The sequence below is a fragment of the Chiloscyllium plagiosum genome, chromosome 37 (genome assembly GCF_004010195.1).
Source record: "Chiloscyllium plagiosum isolate BGI_BamShark_2017 chromosome 37, ASM401019v2, whole genome shotgun sequence".
Classification (NCBI taxonomy): Eukaryota; Metazoa; Chordata; class Chondrichthyes; order Orectolobiformes; family Hemiscylliidae; genus Chiloscyllium; species Chiloscyllium plagiosum.
Genome location: NC_057746.1, coordinates 32,057,661 through 32,077,189, shown reverse-complemented (window position 1 = coordinate 32,077,189; position 19,529 = coordinate 32,057,661). Strand labels below are relative to the sequence as shown.

Sequence of the window (19,529 nt, the reverse complement as noted above, 5' to 3'; positions counted from 1 at the left end):
AGAGTCTCCTATAACTAGTGCTCTCCTCCTCTCCCCCTTTCCTTTCTGAGTCTCAGAGCCAGACCTCGCGCCACAGACCCGGTCACTGCAGCTTATCCCTGCTAGGCCGTCCCCCCCAACATTATCCAAAGCGGTATACTTATTGTTTAGGGGAACGACTACAGGGGATCCCTGCACTGCCTGCTTCCTCCCCTTCCCACCTCTAACTGTTACCCAGCTACCTCTGTTCTCTAGCGTAGCTATGTCCCTGTAGCTTCTATCTATCACCCTCTCAGCCTCTCGAATAATCCTCAGTTCATCCAACTCCAGTTCCAGTTCCCTTACTCGTTCTGTGAGGAGCAGGATCTGACTGCATTTCCTGCAGATGAAGTCGGCAGGAGTATCGGTGGTCACCCCTACCTCGAACATCCTGCAGGAGGAACATTCCACTGCCTGCGCTGCCATTGCTCTACACCTCGTCTCCGAAAACAAGAACACTGAGTAGCTTACCTGTGGACTTTAAAATTAGGTTAGAGGAGGAGGATGGGAGGGAGGCCCTACTATGTAGGGCTTGGGGTGTAGAACACACCCACTCAAATATCAGTCACTTACCTTCCCGACCAGCTCTGCGCTCCAACCTCACTTCCGCCCAGCTCGCGCTGCTCTCTGCTGTGAGAAGACCGTTGGCATCGAGGTAAGTTCTTTATATATCAGTCACTTACCTTCCCGACCAGCTCTGCGCTCCAACCTCACTTCCGCCCAGCTCGCGCCGCTCTCTGCTGTGAGAAGAAGATTGGGTTGGGATATCTGGTTGGCATGGACGGGTTGGACCAAAGGGTCTGTTTCCATGCTATACATCTCTATGACTCTGATACTCTAATAATGAGTCACAATTCAGATGGGAGATACAGAGGGCTTGGTGATCTGGTGGCATGAAAACAACCTCTCTCTTAATGTCGGCAAAACTAAAAAACTGATCATTGACTTCAGAAAGAAAGGAGGAGAAAATGCCCTGTCTACATCAATGGAACTGAGGTTGAGAGGGTGAACAGGGTCAAGTTCCTCGGAGTGACGAAAACCGACAACCTGCCCTCAATTTCCCACGTAGATGCGACAGTCAAGAAGGCACAACAAAGCCTCTTCATCCTCAAGAGGCTCAGGAAATTTGGCATGTCTATATGGACCCTCAACAACTTCTATAGATGCACAATTGAAAACATAGTCTTCAAGTGCATAATGACCTGGTATAGCAATTGCTCTGCCCAGGATTGTAATAAACTACAGAAGATAGTGTGCACAGCCCAAATCATCACAGAAGCCATCCTTCCGTTCATGGAATCCAGTTATATGCCTCGCTACCGACAAAAGGCTGCCAACATCATCAAAGACATATCGCACCCTGGTAATGATCTCCTACAACCTCTTCCATCAAGCAGAAGAAATAGAGACCTGAACACATGCACCAGCCGTTTAGGAACAGATTTTTCCCAGCTGAAAATAAGACTGATGAATGGTCTCTCTAGCCTCAAATATTGCTGATCTTGCTAACATTGATCTCGCCTAGCGTACGCCCTATACAATATAACCTGCATGCCTCTGCTAAGTCTTTTTACAACCTCTGATCTGTATTCCTTGCTTACTATGATCTGCCTGTACCGCTCATAAACAAAGCTTTTTACTCGACTTCAGTACATGTGACAATAAATCAATCAATCATTCAATCAAGTTATTGGTCTTCAGTGGAAAATTTTGAAATGTGGAAGAATAATAAACTGTGAGGAGGAAAATGCAAAAGGACATTGAGGAGTTGGCAGAGTGGGCAAATAGGTAGCAGGTGAGATTTAATAGGAAAACTTGGGAAGTGATGCATTTTGGAAGGTTGAACATTGCAAGACAATATAAAATGGGGGGGGGGGGGGGGAAGGAGAGGGGCTACAAGCCTAAAAGTGGTGCAAGTGCAGAGGGAACTGTGGGTATATGTGCCCAGATCATTGAAGGTGGTAGGACAAGAATAGAGAGCAGTTAATAAAGCACATAGTGTCCTCAGATTTATTAATTGGGGCATAGAGTACAAGAGCAAGGAGGTGATGTTGAACTTGTACAAGATACTTGATAGACCTCTGCTGGAGTACTGTGTCCCAGTTGTGGGCTCCACATTACAGGAAAGATGTGAATACATTGGAGAGAGTGTAGAAACAATTTACAAGAATGCTTCCAGGGATGTGAAACTTCAGTGATGAGGATAGATTGAAGAAGTTGGGACTGTTCTCCTTGGAGAGAAGAAGGTTGATAAATCTGATAGAGTTTTTGAGAATCATTTCTGGGATGGATAGGGTGTATAGGGAGAAAATGTTCCTTCGTGTAGAAGTAACAAGAACAAAACGTCATAAATTTCAAGTGATTTGCAAAAGGAGCAAATGTGACATGAGAGAAAAAAAACATTTTCACTCAACCTGCACGAAGTTAGGGCATGGAATGTTCTGCCTAGAAATGTAGTGGAGTTAGGTTCATTTGAGGCATTCAAGAGGATATCGGGTGGTTATTTGGATAGAAATAATGTGCAAGGGTATGGGGAAAAAGCAGGGGATTACTTATAAGACTATTTATAAGTAGAAGTAAGCTTCCAATCCAACAAGTTTGCTTTGCTACTCAATGAGATCATGGCTGATCAGATAATCTTTCCCATAACCCTTGATCCCCTTACTGACGAAAAATTGATCTCAGTCTTGAATATACTGAATGATCCAGCCTTGATAGTTCTCTGGTAAAGAGAATTCCATTGATTGTACTCTTTCTTCATTTTCATCTATTTAAAGAAGTTCTTGCTGTCTGTCTTGATATTGCTTGCAAGTTTACCCTCAAAATTTATCTCTGTCCTTTTTTTGTCTGTCTTTTGTTGGGTTTTAACCACTATGTAATTGGCACTAGCTATTTATATTCATTTGCAGAGTCTATATAGAACAATGGTCACATGGCCTCCTTCTGCACAGTAACCCATGTGATCCTGCAATTAATGTTCACTATTATTAAAGCTTTTCAGCATTGCATGGTTCAGTTTCAGTGAAATTAAAAAAAAAGAGCCAAATATGATCTATCAAGCCAGATTTCAGTCAGAGATCTAAGTATCTTTATAAAGTGCACTCCTCCTATCTCAGTTGGGACATTATTTTTGCTTTCTGCCACAAAGTCAAGACTTTGATCTGATTTTTCACTTCTTCCTGGATTGCATGGGTTTATAGCTTTGTGCTCAGACTAGCACATTTGACCTTGTCTAAAATCTTGTTAAAACTGATAAAGGCAACATCAAACAAAGTGCCCTCACCAAATACCTGCACAAAAATTCAAATAGATTATTCCAACTCAAACTTACAAGAAATAATTACTGACACTCTTTGAGTAATCTATGCCTTTCCAAATGATGAATCTTCAGAACTTTCTCCAATTATTTCCTAACTACTATATCAGGCGGACTACCCTGTCCTCAATCTATCCTTTTGTCCCTTTGTAATCAATGGTGCAGCATTCACAGTCTACCAGCCAAGAACCTAACCGGACTGGCTGGAACATGATAGTCAGAGCCTCTGCTATTTCCTCAGCTGCTGCACTTTTCATTCTGGGATACAAATAATCTGGGTCTTGTGATGTATCCATAAGGATGCTGAACAGTTTGCTACATATTCTGACAGTATGGATGGAATTTACTTTACTCTGATGTGCAGTGAGCAATGTAGGGAATGTGGCAAAATACAGAGACAATGAAAATAAAAAGAAAATCCAAAAGAACTGCAGATGCTGGAAATCAGAAACAGAAATTGCTGGAAAAACTCAGAGAAATCAGTGGAGAGAAATCCAAGTTTGCATTTTGGGTCCAGCTCTGAGGGAGCATTATTGGACCCAACACGTTAACTCTGAATTCTCTCCACTGATGCTGACAGACCTGACCTTTTCCAGGAATTTCTGTTTTTGTTTATGAATTGCAGTGTCGAAAAAGATATTGCCAAATTTCCCCTCAAGCCATTATTGATGAATTCAGAGTCTTGCAATCAACTTATTTTCCTGTATTCGCATGTCATTACTGTCTCAACCTGTCTTACTGAAAAGCCACTTCCAAGTTCCCTCTCCCTTCCTGACAAACTGGATGGCAAAAAGTCCCAATGTACAAATCAGGGCCGGTATCTCCTGACTGGAGATCACCGAATGCTTATCCCGACCAGCATCCAAATATGTCTTCATAACAGCATTCCTGTATGGTCCATGAACACTATTTAGCACACCCTTTGCCCATGAAAATTGATGTCAGCAAACCAACAACCTTACTACATCATCAGAACTATTCACTGATGTGCAGACTCTACAATAGCCTTCAACAATTTACTTTGGCGTTCAGGGTCAACCAATATCTGCCCGCTTCTGCCAGGCTGCTTTGCATTCCTGTACATCTGCTCATGATGTATCCCATGGCACTTCACTTGTTCATTTAGACCTCACTCACTCTGTACTTACCTGGAGGAGTCTAGCATCTATTTCATAGGAATAGGAGTATGCTGTTCAACCCATCAAGCATGTTCTGTCATTAAATGAGATCATGGCTGATCTGTGGCCTAACTCCATATACCCACCTTTGGCCCACATACCTTAACCTTTGCTCAACAAAAACATATCTACCTCAGATTTAAAATTAACAACTGATCCAGCATCCACTATCATTTGTGGAAGAAAGTTGCAAATGTCTGCCACCCTTTGTGTGTCAAAGTGCTTCCTAACCACTCTCCTGAACATTCTGACTTATTTATCAGATTGCAACACACAAGTAATTACATGCTCACATATAAACACACACAAAGACATGCACACACAAAGCAACACAGATACACAATCACACAGTTACACATGCTCATGCAGTCACACGCTCTCACACTCAGACATATGCATGCGTTTAGAGACACACACAAACACACACACAATGGGTCAGACAGACACAGGATGACACACGCTCATATAAATGCACACATTCACACATATATGCACAGAATGACACACGGAAAAATAAACACATACAGATTGACGCAGTCTCACACATACATGCACAGACACATACACATGGGCACAAGTACACTAAAATGCACACACAGAGACATTCTCTGTCATACACTTTCACATTTGTGCACAGAGAGATAGTCACACAGACACATAAACACACTGATCATCACTGGCGGTCCCTCACAGAAAAGGACGACTCTCTTCCACTCTCAGGATGAGAGTGTGGCTGTACAGACCAATGTGGCTACTGCAGACTCTCACACTTGGGGCAGGTGGTGGTCATGGGAAGGGCTGAGTGATGTGTTAGTGTGGTCGTGCACTCCTTTTGCTGTTTTCACCTGGTTTCTGTTTTTTCCGACGGCAAGTCTCAATCTGCTTGAAGCCTTTCCAGATACTCCTTCTCCATTTTGGATGGTCTTGGGTCAGTGATTCACAAGTATCTGTTTGAATGCTGCATTTCACCAATGACACCTTGGGGATTTCACTGAAGCACTTCCTCTGTCCACTTGTTTGGGAAGTCGCATGTTGGCTATGTGGATAATATGCCCAGCTGATCACAGCCGATCAAGGGTGGTCAGTGCCTCCATGCTGGTGATGGCGGCCTAGTCAAGGAAGGTGACATTGGTGTATCTTTCTTCCCAGCACATGCACACACACACACACACACACACACAGATATACGCAAATAGGCACACACATATACACTGACAGACACTCTCACACACATGCACACACTGACAGTGATACACAAACTCTCTCATGCACACATAGTCACACTCTCACACAGATACACTCTCATAGACACACACATACAAACATTGACATACAGAAGCACTCTCACACATATGCAGACACACTTTCTGTCTCTCTCACACATGCACATAAAATACTATTTATAATGTGACAAAATAAGAAACTAAGGCACATTATAAAGGACATGTTTTGTTTACCTACTGTATCTTCAATTGTGATTTAAAGATACAGTAAGATTGTTGGAGAATTATCGTAGGTTTCTCAACATATGCCCTGAATACCCTTAACCACACTGATTTGAGTTATGTTTGTTTCAAAACCATCAGTGCAGCAATAACAGTGAGGACATTTTCTACAAACTTGTAATTTTACTTCTTCATTCATGGGACGGATTGCACCTAAATTGGAAAGGGACTAACATACTGGCAGGGAAATTTGCTAGAACTGCTTGAGAGGATTTAAACTAGTAAGGTAGGGGGGTGGGACCCAGGGAGATAGTGAGGAAAGAGATCGATCTGAGACGGGTACAGGTGAGAACAGAAGTGAGTCAAACAGTCAGGGCAGGCAGGGACAAGGTAGGACTAATAAATTCAACTGCATTTATCTCAATGCAAGGGGCCTAACAGGGAAGGCAGATGAACTCAGGGCATGGTTAGGAACATGGGACTGGATATCATAGCAATTACAGAAACATGGCTCAGAGATGGGCAGGACTGGCAGCTTAATGTTCCAGGATACAAATGCTACAGGAAGGATAGAAAGGGAGGCAAGAGAGGAGGGGGAGTGGCATTTTTGATAAGGGATAGCATTACAGCTGTGCTGAGAGAGGATATTCCCATAAATACATCCAGGGAAATTATTTGGGTGGAACTGGGAAATAAGAAAGGGATGATCACATTTTTGGGATTGTATTATAGATACCCCAATAGTCAGAGGGAAATTGAGAAACAAACTTGTAAGGAGATCTCAGCTATCTGTAAGAATAATAGGGTAGTTATGGTAGGGGATTTTAACTTTCCAAATATCGACTGGGACTGTCATAGTGTTAAAGGTTTAGATGGAGAGGAATTTGTTAAGTGTGTACAAGACAATTTTCTGATTCAGTCTGTGGGTGTACCTACTAGAGAAGGTGCAAAACTTGACCTACTCTTGGGAAATAAGGCAGGGCAGGTGACTGAGGTGTCAGTTGGGGAACACTTTTGCACCTTAATTCTATTCGTTTTAAAATAGTGATGGAAAAGGATAAACCAGATCTAAAAGTTAAAGTTCTAAACTGGAGAAAGGCCAAGTTTGACGGTATTAGGCAAGAACTTTTGAAAGCTGATTGGAGGCAGATGTTCGCAGGTAAAGGGACGGCTGGAAAATGGGAAGCCTTCAGAAATGAGATAACAAGAATCCAGAGAAAGTATATTTCTGTCAGGGTGAAAGGGAAGGCTGGTAGGTATAGGGAATGCTGGATGACTAAAGAAATTGAGGGTTTGGTTAAGAAAAAGAAGGAAGCAAATGTCAGGTATAGACAGGATAGATCGAGTGAATCCTTAGAAGAGTATAAAGAAAGTAGGAGTATACTTAAGACAGAAATCAGGAGGGCAAAAAGGGGACGTGAGATAGCTTTGGCAAATAGAATTAAGGAGAATCCAAAGGGTTTTTACAAATATATTAAGGACAAAAGGGTAACTAGGGAGAGAATAGGGCCCCTCAAAGATCAGCAAGGTGGCCTTTGTGTGGAGCCACAGAAAATGAGGGAGATACTAAATGAATATTTTGCATCAGTGTTTACTGTGGAAAAGGATTTGGAAGATATAGACTGTAGGGAAATAGATGGTGACATCTTACAAAATGTCCAGATTACAGAGGAGGAAGTGCTGGATGTCTTGAAACGGTTAAAGGTGGATAAATCCCCAGGACCTGATCAGGTGTACCCGAGAACTCTGTGGGAAGCTAGAGAAGTGATTGCTGGGCCTCTTGCTGAGATATTTGTATCATCGATAGTCAGAGGTGAGGTGCCGGAAGACTGGAGGTTGGCAAACGTGGTGCCACTGTTTAAGAAGGGCGGTAAAGACAAGCCAGGGAACGAGAGACCTGTGAGCCTGACGTCGATGGTGTGCAGGTTGTTGGAGGGAATCCTGAGGGACAGGATGTACATGTACTTGGAAAGGCAAGGACTAATTAGGAATAGTCAACATGGCTTTGTGCAAGGGAAACCATGTCTCACAAACTTAATTGAGTTTTTTGAAGAAATAACAAAGAGGATTGATAAGGGCAGAGCAGTAGATGTGATCTATATGGACTTCAGTAAGGCGTTCGACAAGGTTCCCCATGGGAGACTGATTAGCAAGGTCAGACCTCACGGAATACAGGGAGAACTAGCCATTTGGATACAGAACTGGCTGAAAGGTAGAAGACAAAGGGTGGTGGTGGAGGGTTGTTTTTCAGACTGGAGGCCTGTGACCAGTGGAGTGCCACAAGGATCAATGCTGGGATCTCTACTTTTTGTCATTTACATAAATAATTTAGATGTGAGAATAAGGGGTACAGTTAGTAAGTTTGCAGATGACACCAAAATTGGAGGTGTAGTGGACAGCGAAGAGGGTTACCTCGGATTACAACATGATCTGGACCAGATGGGCCAATGGGCTGAGAAGTGGCAGATGGAGTTTAATTCAGATAAATGCAAGGTGCTGCATTTTGGGAAAGCAAATCTTAGTAGGATTTATACACTTAATGGTAAGGTCCTAGGGAGTGTTGCTGAACAAAGAGACCTTGGAGTGCAGGTTCATAGCTCCTTGAAAGTGGAGTTGCAGGTAGATGAGATAGTGAAGAAGGCGTTTGGTATGCTTTCCTTTATTGGTCAGAGTATTGCGTACAGGAGTTGGGACATCATGTTGTGGCTGTACAGGACATTGGTTAGGCCACAGTTGGAACATTGCGTGCAATTCTGGTCTCCTTCCTCTCGGAAGATGTTGCGAAACTTGAAAGGGTTCAGAAAAGATTTACAAGGACGTTGCCAGGGTTGGAGGATCTGAGCTACAGAGAGAGGCTGAATAGGCTGGGGCTGTTTTCCCTGGAGCATCAGAGGCTGAGGGTGGATCTTATTGAGGTTTACAAAATTATGAGGAGCATGAATAGGATAAATAGACAAAGTCTTTTCCCTGGTGTCGGGGAGTCCAGAACTAGAGTGCATAGGTTTAGGGTAAAAGGAGAAAAATATAAAAGAAACCTAAGAGGCAACTTTTTCACACAGAGGGTGATGTGTGTATGGAATGAGCTGCCAGAGGATGTGGTGGAGGCTGGTACAATTGTAACATTTAAGAGGCAATTGAATGGGTATATGAATAGGAAGGGTTTGGAGGGATATGGGCTGGGTGCTGGCAGTTGGGACTAGATTGGGTTGGGATATCTGGTCGGCATGGGCGGGTTCGACTGAAGGGTCTGTTTCCATGCTGTACATTTCTATGACTCTATGTGGCCATCACTGGCTGGACTGAGCACTTATTGTCCATCCCTCATTGCCCCTTGAGAATGTGACGATCAGCTGCTTTCTTGAACCATTTACTGAGAGCAGGTAGCTCATCTTCCATCACTTTACAGATGATTGAGAGTACACTGATGGGGCAATAATTGCCTAATTATGTCCTGCTTTTTGTGCACAGGACATAGAACACAGAACATCGAATGTTACAGCACAGTACAGGCCCTTTGGCCTTCGATGTTGCACTGACCTGTGAAAATAAACTGATGCCCACCTAACCTACACTGTTCCATTATTATCCATATGTATGTCCAATGCCCATTTCGATGGCCTTAACGTTGGTGAGTCTATTACTGTTGCAGGCAGGCCTCTCCACGCCCCCTACTACTCTCTGAGTGAAGAAACTACCCATAAAATCTGTCCTAAATCTATCACCCCTCAATTTAAAACTATGTCCTCTCGTGTTAACCTTCACCATCCAAGGAAAAGGCTTTCACTGTCTATCCTATCTAACCCTCTGACTATCTTATACGTCTCGATTTAGACACCTCTCAAAGTTCTTCTCTCCAATGAAAACAGCCTCAGTTCCCTCAGCCTTTCCTCATAAGATCTCCCTTCCATACCAGGTAACATTCTCATAAATCTCCTCTGAACCTTTTCCAAAGCTTCCTTCCAAAAATGTGGTGATCAGAATTGCATGCAATTCTCCAGGTGCGGCCTTACTAGTGTCTTGTACAGCTGAAGCATGATCTAATTTCTCAATCTAGATTAGAGTGGTGCTGGAAAAGCACAGCAGGCCAGGAATCATCAGGCAAAAGCCCTTCATCAGGAATGAAGGCAGGGAGCCTCCAGGGTGGAGAAACAAATGGGAGGGGAGTGGGGCTGGGAGAAGGTAGCGAAGAGTACAACGGGTGGGTGGGGGTGGGGATGAAGGTGATAGGTCAGAGAGGAGGGTGGAGCGGATAGGTTGGAAGGAAGATTGGCAGGTAGGCCAGGTCATGAGGATGGTGTTGAGCTGGAAGTTTGGAAATGGGGTAAGGTGGGGGGAGGGGAAATGAGGAAACTGGTGAAGTCCATATTGATGCCCTGGGGTTGAAACATTCCGAGACAGAACATGAGGCGTTCTTCCTCCAGGTGTCGGGTGGTGAGAGAATGACAGTGGAGGAGGCCCAGGACCTGCATGTCCTCGGCAGAGTGGGAGGGGGAGTTGAAATGTTGGGCCAAGGGGTGGTGGGTTTGATTGGTGCGGGTGTCCCGGAGATGGTCCCTGAAGCGCTGTGGGAGAAGGTGTCCAGTCTCTCCAATGCAGAGGAGACTGCATTGGGAGCAATAAATGACATGTGTTGAAGTGCAGGTGAAACTCTGATAGATGTGGAAGGCTCCTTTGGGGTCTTGGATGGAGGTGAGGGGGGAATATTTGGGCGCAGGTTTTGCAGTTCCTGTGGTGGCAGGGGAAGGTGCCAGGAGGGGAGGATGGGTTCTTGGGGGGGCATGGACCTGACCAGGTATTCACGGAAGGAATGGTCTTTGCGGAAAGTGGTGGGGAGGGAAATATATCCCTGGTGGTGGGGTCCGTTTGGAGGTGATAGAAATATCAGCAGATGATGCGGTTTATGCAAAGGTTGGTAGGGTGTAAGGTGAGGACCAGGGGGTTCTGTCCTTGTTACAATTGGAGGGATGGGGTCTGAGGGCGGAGGTGCGGGATGTGGATGAGATGCGTTGGAGGGCACCTTCAACCACGTGGGAAGGGAAATTATAGTCTTTAAAGAAGGAGGTCATCTGGTATGTTCTGTGGTGGAACTGGTCCTCCTGGGAGCAGATACAGTGGCGGCGGAGAAATTGGGAACATGGGATGGCATTTTTGCAGGAGGTAGTGTGGGAAAAGGTATAATCAGGTAGCTGTGGGAATCGGTGGGTTTGTAAAAAATGTCAGTGTCAAGTCGGTCGTCATTGATGGAGATGGAGAGGTCCAGGAAGAGGAGGGAGGTGTCAGAGATGGTCCAGGTGAATTTAAGGTCGGGGTGGAATGTGTTGGTGAAGTTGATGAACTGCTCATCTTCCTCGCGGGATTCACAAGGGGGCGCCAATGCAGTCATTAATGTATCTCATCCATGTCCCACTTAACCCACAACATCGTTCTGCACTATCCACAACTCTGCTTACCTTAGTGTCATCCACAAATTTACTAACCCATTCTCCTACGCCCTCATCCAAATCATTTATGCATAAGAGGTACAGTTAGTAGGTTTGCAGATGACACTAAAATTGGAGGTGTAGTGGACAGCGAAGAGGGTTACCTCAGATTACAACAGGATCTGGACCAGATGGGCCAATGGGCTGAGAAGCGGCAGATGGAGTTTAATCAGATAAATGCAAGGTGCTGCATTTTGGGAAAGCAAATCTTAGAAGACTTATATACTTAATGGTAAGGTCCTAGGGAATGTTGCTGAACAAAGAGACCTTGGAGGCAGGTTCGTTGCTCCTTGAAAGTGGAGTTGCAGGTCGATAGGATAGTTTGGTATGCTTTCTTTTCTTGGTCATAGTACAGGAGTTGGGAGGTCATGTTGTGGCTGTACAGGACATTGGTTAGGCCACTGTTGGAATATTGCATGCAATTCTGGTCTCCTTCCTATCGGAAAGATGTTGCGAAACTTGAAAGGGTTCAGAAAAGTTATACAAGGATGTTAACAGGGTTGGAGGATTTGAGCTATAGGGAGAAGCTGAACAGGCTGGGGCTGTTTTCCCTGGAGCATCGGAGGCTGAGGGGGTGACCTTATATAGGTTTACAAAATTGTGAGGGGCATGGATAGGATAAATAGACAAAGTGTTTTCCCTGGGGTCGGGGAGTCCAGAACTAGAGAGCATAGGTTTAGGGTGAGAGGGGAAAGATATAAAAGAGACCTACGGGGCAACTTTTTGACACAGAGGGTGATACGTGTATGGAATGAGCTGCCAGAGGAAGTGGTGGAGGGTGGTACAATTGTAACATTTAAGAGGCATTTGGAATGGGTATATGAATAGGAAGAAGGGCTTATGCCTGGAACGTTGATTCTCCTGTTCCCTGGATGCTGCCTGACCTGCTGCGCTTTTCCAGCAACACATTTTCAGCTCTGATCTCCAGCATCTGCAGACCTCACTTTCTCCTCATATGAATAGGAAGGGTTTGGAGGGATATGGGCCGGGTGCTGGCAGGTGGGACTAGATTGGGTTGGGATATCTGGTCGGCATGGACGGGTTGGACCGAAAAGTCTGTTTCCATGATGTACATCTCTATGACTCTATAACTCAATAAGGTTAGTAAGGCACGACCTATCCTTCACAAAACCGTGTTGACTATCCCTAATAAAATCATTCCTTTCCAAATGCTTATAAATCCTATCTCTTATAACGTTTTACAACACCTTACCCACAACTGAAGTAAGGCTAACCAGGACTGTCCCGACTCCCCTTCTTAATTAAGGAAACAACATTTGTGATCCTCCAGTCTTCTGGCAATTCTCCTGTCGACTATGATGACATAAAGATCGAAGCCAAAGGCTCTGCAATCTCCTCCCTGGCTTCCCACAGAATCCAAGGATAAATCCCATCTGTCCCTGGCGTCTTTTTGATTTTCAGATCTTCCAATATTGTCCAATATCTTCCCCATTATTGAGTAAATGCCAGTGTTATAGCTGGACTGCAAGAGCTTGGCTTGGGGAGTGGAAAGTTCTGGGGCATAAATCTTCAGTATAATTGCCAGGGCCCATAGTCTTTGCATATCCAGCGTCTCCAAGCATTTCTTGATTTCACATGGAGTGAATCAAATTGGCTGGAAACTGGAGGAGGTCAAGTTGGATCATCCACTTGGCACTTCTGACTGACGGTTGCTGTGAAGTTGCTGTCAGCCCTATCTTTTGCACTCAAGTGTTGGGCTCTTTCATCATTGAGGATTGGGATATCTGCAGAGCCTCCTTCTCCAGTGAGTTGTTTAATTGTCCATTACTATTCAAGAACTTACATCTGATCCATTGATTGTGAGATCATTTAGCTCTATCTATCACTTGTGGCAGAACTGCAGAGCTTAGATCTGATCTGTTGGTTGTGGGATTGCTTAGCCCTGTCTATCACTTGCTGCTTACGCTGCTGGCATGCAAATAATCCTGTTTGGTAGCTTCACCATGTTGGCATCTCATTTTCAGGTATGCCTGGTGCTATTCCTGGCATGCCCTCTTGCACTCTTAATTGAACCAGGGTTGATCCCCTGGCTTGATGCTAATTGATGAGTGGGGGATATGCCGGGCCATGGGTTACAGATTGTGCTGGAGTACAATTCTGCTGCTGCTGATGGCCCACAGTGCCTCATGGATGCCCAGTTTCCATTTGCTGGACCTATTCAAAATCTGTTCCATCGAGCACAATGATAATGCCACACAACATAATGGAGAATATTCTCGATGGAAGGTATTCTCATAGTCTCCACAAGGACTATGCAGTGGTCACTGTTATCATCACTCATAATACTATTGTGGACAGATGCACCTGCAGCCAGCAGATTGATAGCAATAAGGTCAAGTATGCTTTTCCCTCTTGTCAGTTCCCTCATCACCTGGCACATACCCAGTCTAGCAGCTGTGTCCTTTAGGACCCACCCAGCTTGATAAGTAGTACTGCTGCTAAGCCACTCTTGGTGGTGGATATTGAAATCCCCCACACAATGCACATCTTGCGCCCTTGCCACCCTCAGTGCTTCCTCTAAGTGCTGTGCAACATGGAGGAATACTGATTCATCAGTCGAGGGAGGTTGGTACATTTTAATCAGCCCAAGTTTTCCTTACCCATGCTTGATCTGAAGCCATTTGAATTCATGGGGTGTGGAGTCAATGTTGAGGACTCCCACGCAACTTCCTCCTGATTGTAAATCACTGTGCTGTTGTATACCTCTGCTGGGTCTGCCCTGTTGGTGAGGCAGGTCATAATCAGGGATGGTGATGGTGGTGTCTGAGACATTGTTTGCCTCTAATGATTCTATCAATATGACTATGTTCTGTTGAAAGGCTTATGCCTGATAAGTGAACTCTCCTGCTCCTCAGTTGCTGCCTGATCAGCTGTGCTTTTTCTAGCACCACACTTTTCAACTCTGACTCTCTAGCATCTGCAGTCTCACTTACCTTTAATATGACTATGTCAGGCTGTTGCTTGTCAGGGAACTGACAAGAGGGAAAAGCATACTTGACCTCATCCTTATCAATCTGCCAGCTGCAGATACATCTGTCCGCAACAGTATCACGAGTGACGATAACAGTGAGGCAGCTCTCCCTGTTGTGGCATTAGACCCCAGATGTTAGTAAGCAGGGCTTTGCAAGGTCAATAGGCCTGTTTTTGCCCTTGTTGTTTCTGGTGCCTAAGTCAATAACAATAAACTATCTAAAAATCTGAAGCAATCCAGTTTATTTTCTCTCCCTTGTTGCTGTAAGTTGTTGTTTATAACCACAAAGTCAGAACCAGTCACTCTGTGCTTCCTGTGAAGTGAAAGAACCTGAAGGAAAAGGTTAAAGAACTGAAGGAATTGGAAAATCAAATGGAAGATGCCATCAAATTCTGAGGAGTGATGTAATTGACCTGCTTTTTTAACTGTCCACCCATAATGCCATTTTTTTTTGTTTGCCCGTGGCTGTAAACGTGTGTTATGTTTAAGAAAGAGATTAGAGTTTTCATTGGTTTATATGCAATTATGCATGATGAATTGACATGATTATTGGTCACACTTCCCCATTAAGTCATGATGTGCAGGCACTTAAAACAGACGTCATTCACAAAATCCTTCCACTAATGAAATAATCTTCCGAGAGGAGTCTAAAAACTCTGTAACAGTTCTTTCACAGTAAGAACACAGTAAGTGGAATTGAAGGTCAACAGGAGCCAGGCAAGCAACTACACTAGCTAATGAGAAACACAGAATATAGATCCAGATCAAGGTGATTCAGCCCTTCTTGCCTGCTCCGACTTTCAATATGATTATGGTTAATCATCCAACTCAGAACACACCGTTCCTGCTTTCTCCCCATACCCTTTTATCCCATTAGGCCTGTGTCGACATCTTTCTTGAAAGTCTTCAAGATTCTGGCCTCAACAGTTTACAATGGCTGCAAGTTTCACAAACTCATCATTCTTTGAGTGAAGAATTCTTCCTCATCTCTGTTCTAAATGGCCTGTTAGAGTTATATGTCAACAATTCAAAGTTGTTTACCTGTAGTTCTATTTAGTATCTGTTTAGTAAGTAAGACATTTAGCTCAGAGACATGTAATTATTAGGCTTAATCAAAAATAAATTCAGAAAATCAAGATTCACTTACTCAGGACATGCTGTAGGACAAGGACAAATATTGCCAAGGACAGCGAAAGTGAAGTCTCCATCAGAATCCCATGTTCCTAAAACTAAATGAGAAATCATGTGATTTTTAGGAACATGTGATTTCACCAGACATTTGTGCGTAATTTCAGGACAATAGCTGGACCTTAACAAATTTTTTTATGAAACAAGTAATTTCTATCAGAATCTCAGGAAAACTTTGAGATGCTGAAGGCAAGCCAAATAAACAAACTGACTGGCCAACCCAATTTTTCGAGACCCTTTAAAATAGCAATTGATGCTCATGGCTTGGAAGTGTGTGCAGCTTTGTCGCAGGATGATGAATCAAGAACAGAGAAGTTATTAGCTCTTGCTACAGAGCAGGAACTGCCCTTATCTTTGCAGTATAATCTACTTAAAGCTATTTCCCCTCAATAGCAAAGCTGTAAGATTTGAAGTTTTTAAAACAGTAAGTTACAAACTTTATAAGTGTGAACCAGCACCCCAGGCCTCGTTCCTGTTGAAGAGCTTATGCCCGAAACGTCAATTCTCCTGCTCCTCGGATGCTACCTGACCTACTGTGCTTTTCCTGCACCACACTCTCGACCTTTTGCCTCCTACAAACAAGCAAAAGTCTCTGGATAAAAAAAATGAGGAACAGCAACTCCTAATAAGCTGAAAAGATCATCACAGCGCAAACCTCAATGAATTTTTTGAGAAGGTGATCAAGCATGTGGATGAGGGTAGGGCAGTTGAAGTGGTGTACGTGGATCTCAGTAAAGCCTTTGATAAGGTTCCACGTGGCAGACTGTTGGAGAAAATGCAGAGGCATGGGATTGAAGGTGATTTAGCAGTTTGGATTAGAAACTGGCTTTTTGAGAAGTTTGCAGATGACACTAAAGTCAGTGAAGTGGTGGACAGTGTTGAAGAATGTTGCAGGTTGCAGGAAAACTTGGACAAACTGAAGAATTGGGCTGAAAGGTGGCAATGGAGTTCAATGCAGACAAATGTAACGATGCACATCCATGTACATCGATCCCTGAAAGTTGCCACCCAGATTGATGGTGCCAGAGGAGATTTACCAGGATGTTGCCTGGTCTGGAATGAAGGAAAGACTACGGAACTTGGGTCTGTTATCAGTGGAGAGAAGAAGCATAAGAGAGGATTTAATAGAGACATACAAGATAATCAAAGGATTAGACAGGGTGGACAGTGAGAGTCTTTTTCCTTCGATGATGATATCTTTTTTTACGAAGGGGCACGGCTGCAAATTGAGGGATGATGGATTTAAGACAGATATCGGAGGCAGTCCTTTACTCAGGGAATGGTAAGAATGTGGAATGCCCTGCCTGCCAATGTAATTAATTCAGCCACATTAAGGGCATTTAAACTGTCCTTGGATAAGCATATGATCGATGATGTCATAATGTAGGGTTATGGGCTTAGATTAGTTCACAGGTCGGCGCAACATCGAGGGCTGAAAGGCCTGTTTTGCGCTGCATTGTGCTATGTTCTAACTACTGAACTGCCTTCTGAGGTGTTCCCTCTAACCGTAACATCCATTTTTTTTGCTGGCTGTATGTGGCTGTAGGGGAGCTTATAAAGGTGGGGGGGGATACGGGGCGTGAGAGATTTCACATCTAGAAGTTATTTGTCAATGGTTCATAATTGTTTATCTATTTATCTATAATAAATAGTAATTCTTTTTAAGTTTGGAAAACCCAATCCAAGGACGTTCTTTCAGGCTTAAAAACAGACAAATCCCTTGGCGCAGATGAATTGCATCCAAGAGAAGCAAGGTAGGAAATTGCAGAGGCTCTGACACAAATTTTTAATATCCTTCTGGCCATGGTGTATGTGCCAGAGGGCTAGAGGATGGCCAATGTGGTTCCACTTTTCAAAAAGCATAGTAGCACTGAACCAGGAAATTACAGATGAGTGAGCCTCATATTAGTGGTAGGAAAGCTATTGGACAACATTCTGAAGGAGAGAATTAATATCCATTTGGAAAAGTGTGGGTTATTTACGGACAGTCAGTATGGCATTTTCAGAGGGAAATCATACCAAACAAAATTGTTTGAATTTTTTGAAAATGTGATCAAATGTGTGGATGAGGGAAGTTTAATGCATGCAGTTTACATGGATTTTAGCAATGTTTTTGACAAAGTCCCACATGGGTGACTGATTGAGAAGGAACATAGAAGAAAGAACAGTACAGCATAACTACAGTCCCTTCAGTCCACGATGTTGTGCTAAACATATCGCCAACATGTGTTTTTAAAACAGGATTTACTGCTAAAATAAAACCTTGGACTCAGCTGTCTAGCAAATCTCTGTGTGGATTAACACTGTTAAAAATCACACAACACCAGATTATAGTCCAACAGGTTTAATTGGAAGCACACTAGCTTTCAGAGCTCCTTCATCAGGTGGTAGTGGAGGGCTCAATCCTAACACACAGAATTTAAAGCAAAAATTTACAGTACGATGTAACTGAAATTATACATTGAAAAATTGATTGTCTGTTAAGCCTTTCATCTGTTAGAATACCACGATAGTTTCACTTCTTTCATGTGTAAATCACAAAACCTTTTTTTAAGAAGTTGCATTCTCAGGTTAGCTGTTAACAATGGTGATAACTAGATAATATGTTGAAGGTGTTAGCCTTGATGACATTTTCTTCCTCTGGACCCATGGCGAGGAGTCACTGATAAAACTACACAGTGACATCAACAAATTTCATCCCACCATCAAACTCACCATGGACTACTCTCGACTATCTGTCTCATTCTTGGACACATGCATCTCCATCAAGGATGGACACCTTAGCACCACACTCTACCGCAAACCCACAGACAACCTCACAATGCTACTCTTTTCCAGCTTCCACCCAAAACATATTAAAACAGCCATTCCCTATGGACAAGCCCTACGCATACACCGGATCTGCTCAGATGAGGAGGAACGTGACGGACACCTGGAAGTACTCAGGGATGCCCTCACAAGAACGGGGTATGATGCCCAACTCATCGACCACCAGTTCCGACGTGTCACAGCAAGGAACCTTAATGACCTCCTCAGGAGACAGACAGGTGCTGCAACCGACAGGGTACCCTCCGTTGTTCAGTATTTCCCAGGAGCTGAAAAACTACGCCATGTTCTTGGTGACCTGCAACACATTATCAATGAGGATGAGTACCTCACCAAGACCTTCCCCACACCTCCATTACTTGCCTTTAAACAACTGCCAAACCTCAAACAGATCATTGTTCGTAGCAAACTGCCCGGCTCTCAGGACAACTCCATACAACCCTGTCACAATAGGCGCTGCAAGACGTGTCAGAGTGTGGACATAGATACCACTATTACACATGGGGACCTTTCCACCTTGTACAAGGCAGGTACTCATGTGACTCAGCCAACGTTGTCTATCTTATACATTGCAGGCAAGGATGCCCGGAGGCATGGTACATTGGGAAAACTGAGCAAAGGCTACGACAACAGATGAATGGGCACCGCACAACAATCAACAGACAGGAGGGTTCCCTCCCAGTTGGGGAACACTTCAGTGGTCCAGGACATTCGACCTCGGACCTTCGGGTGACCATCCTCCAAGGCAGACTTCGGGACAGGCAGCAGCGAAAAATGGCCGAGCAGAGGCTGACAGCTAAGTTCAGTACCCAGAGGGAGGGTCTCAACCAGGACCTTGGGTTCATGTCACATTACAGGTGACCACCATTGCACCATACACACACACAGATACGCCTACACACACACACACACACAGGCACTCCTATACACACATACACACCGACACACATATATACAGACGCGCACACAGACACCCACACACACACATGTACCCCCTCACAGACTTAAGACACTCTGCACTCACTACACACACACACATACACTTTCTCACACTCACAACCCCCAACCCAGACAGACACACACACA

At 44.1% G+C, this 19,529-nt stretch overlaps 1 protein-coding gene across 8 annotated transcripts in view; it reads right to left on the bottom strand.

Moving 5' to 3' along the window:
• Nucleotides 1–19,529, bottom strand: part of LOC122541477 (carcinoembryonic antigen-related cell adhesion molecule 6-like) — a 178,319-nt gene that overhangs the window by 84,284 nt on the left and 74,506 nt on the right. For 7 of the 8 annotated variants that reach the window (XM_043678265.1, XM_043678270.1, XM_043678267.1 and 4 more), the window contains one exon: nt 15,577–15,658. The exons of the other annotated variant lie outside the window; for it this stretch is intronic. In XM_043678265.1, coding sequence (XP_043534200.1) covers nt 15,577–15,658 — 82 coding nt within the window. The remainder of the gene's footprint in view (nt 1–15,576; nt 15,659–19,529) is intronic. 8 annotated transcript variants of the gene reach the window in all.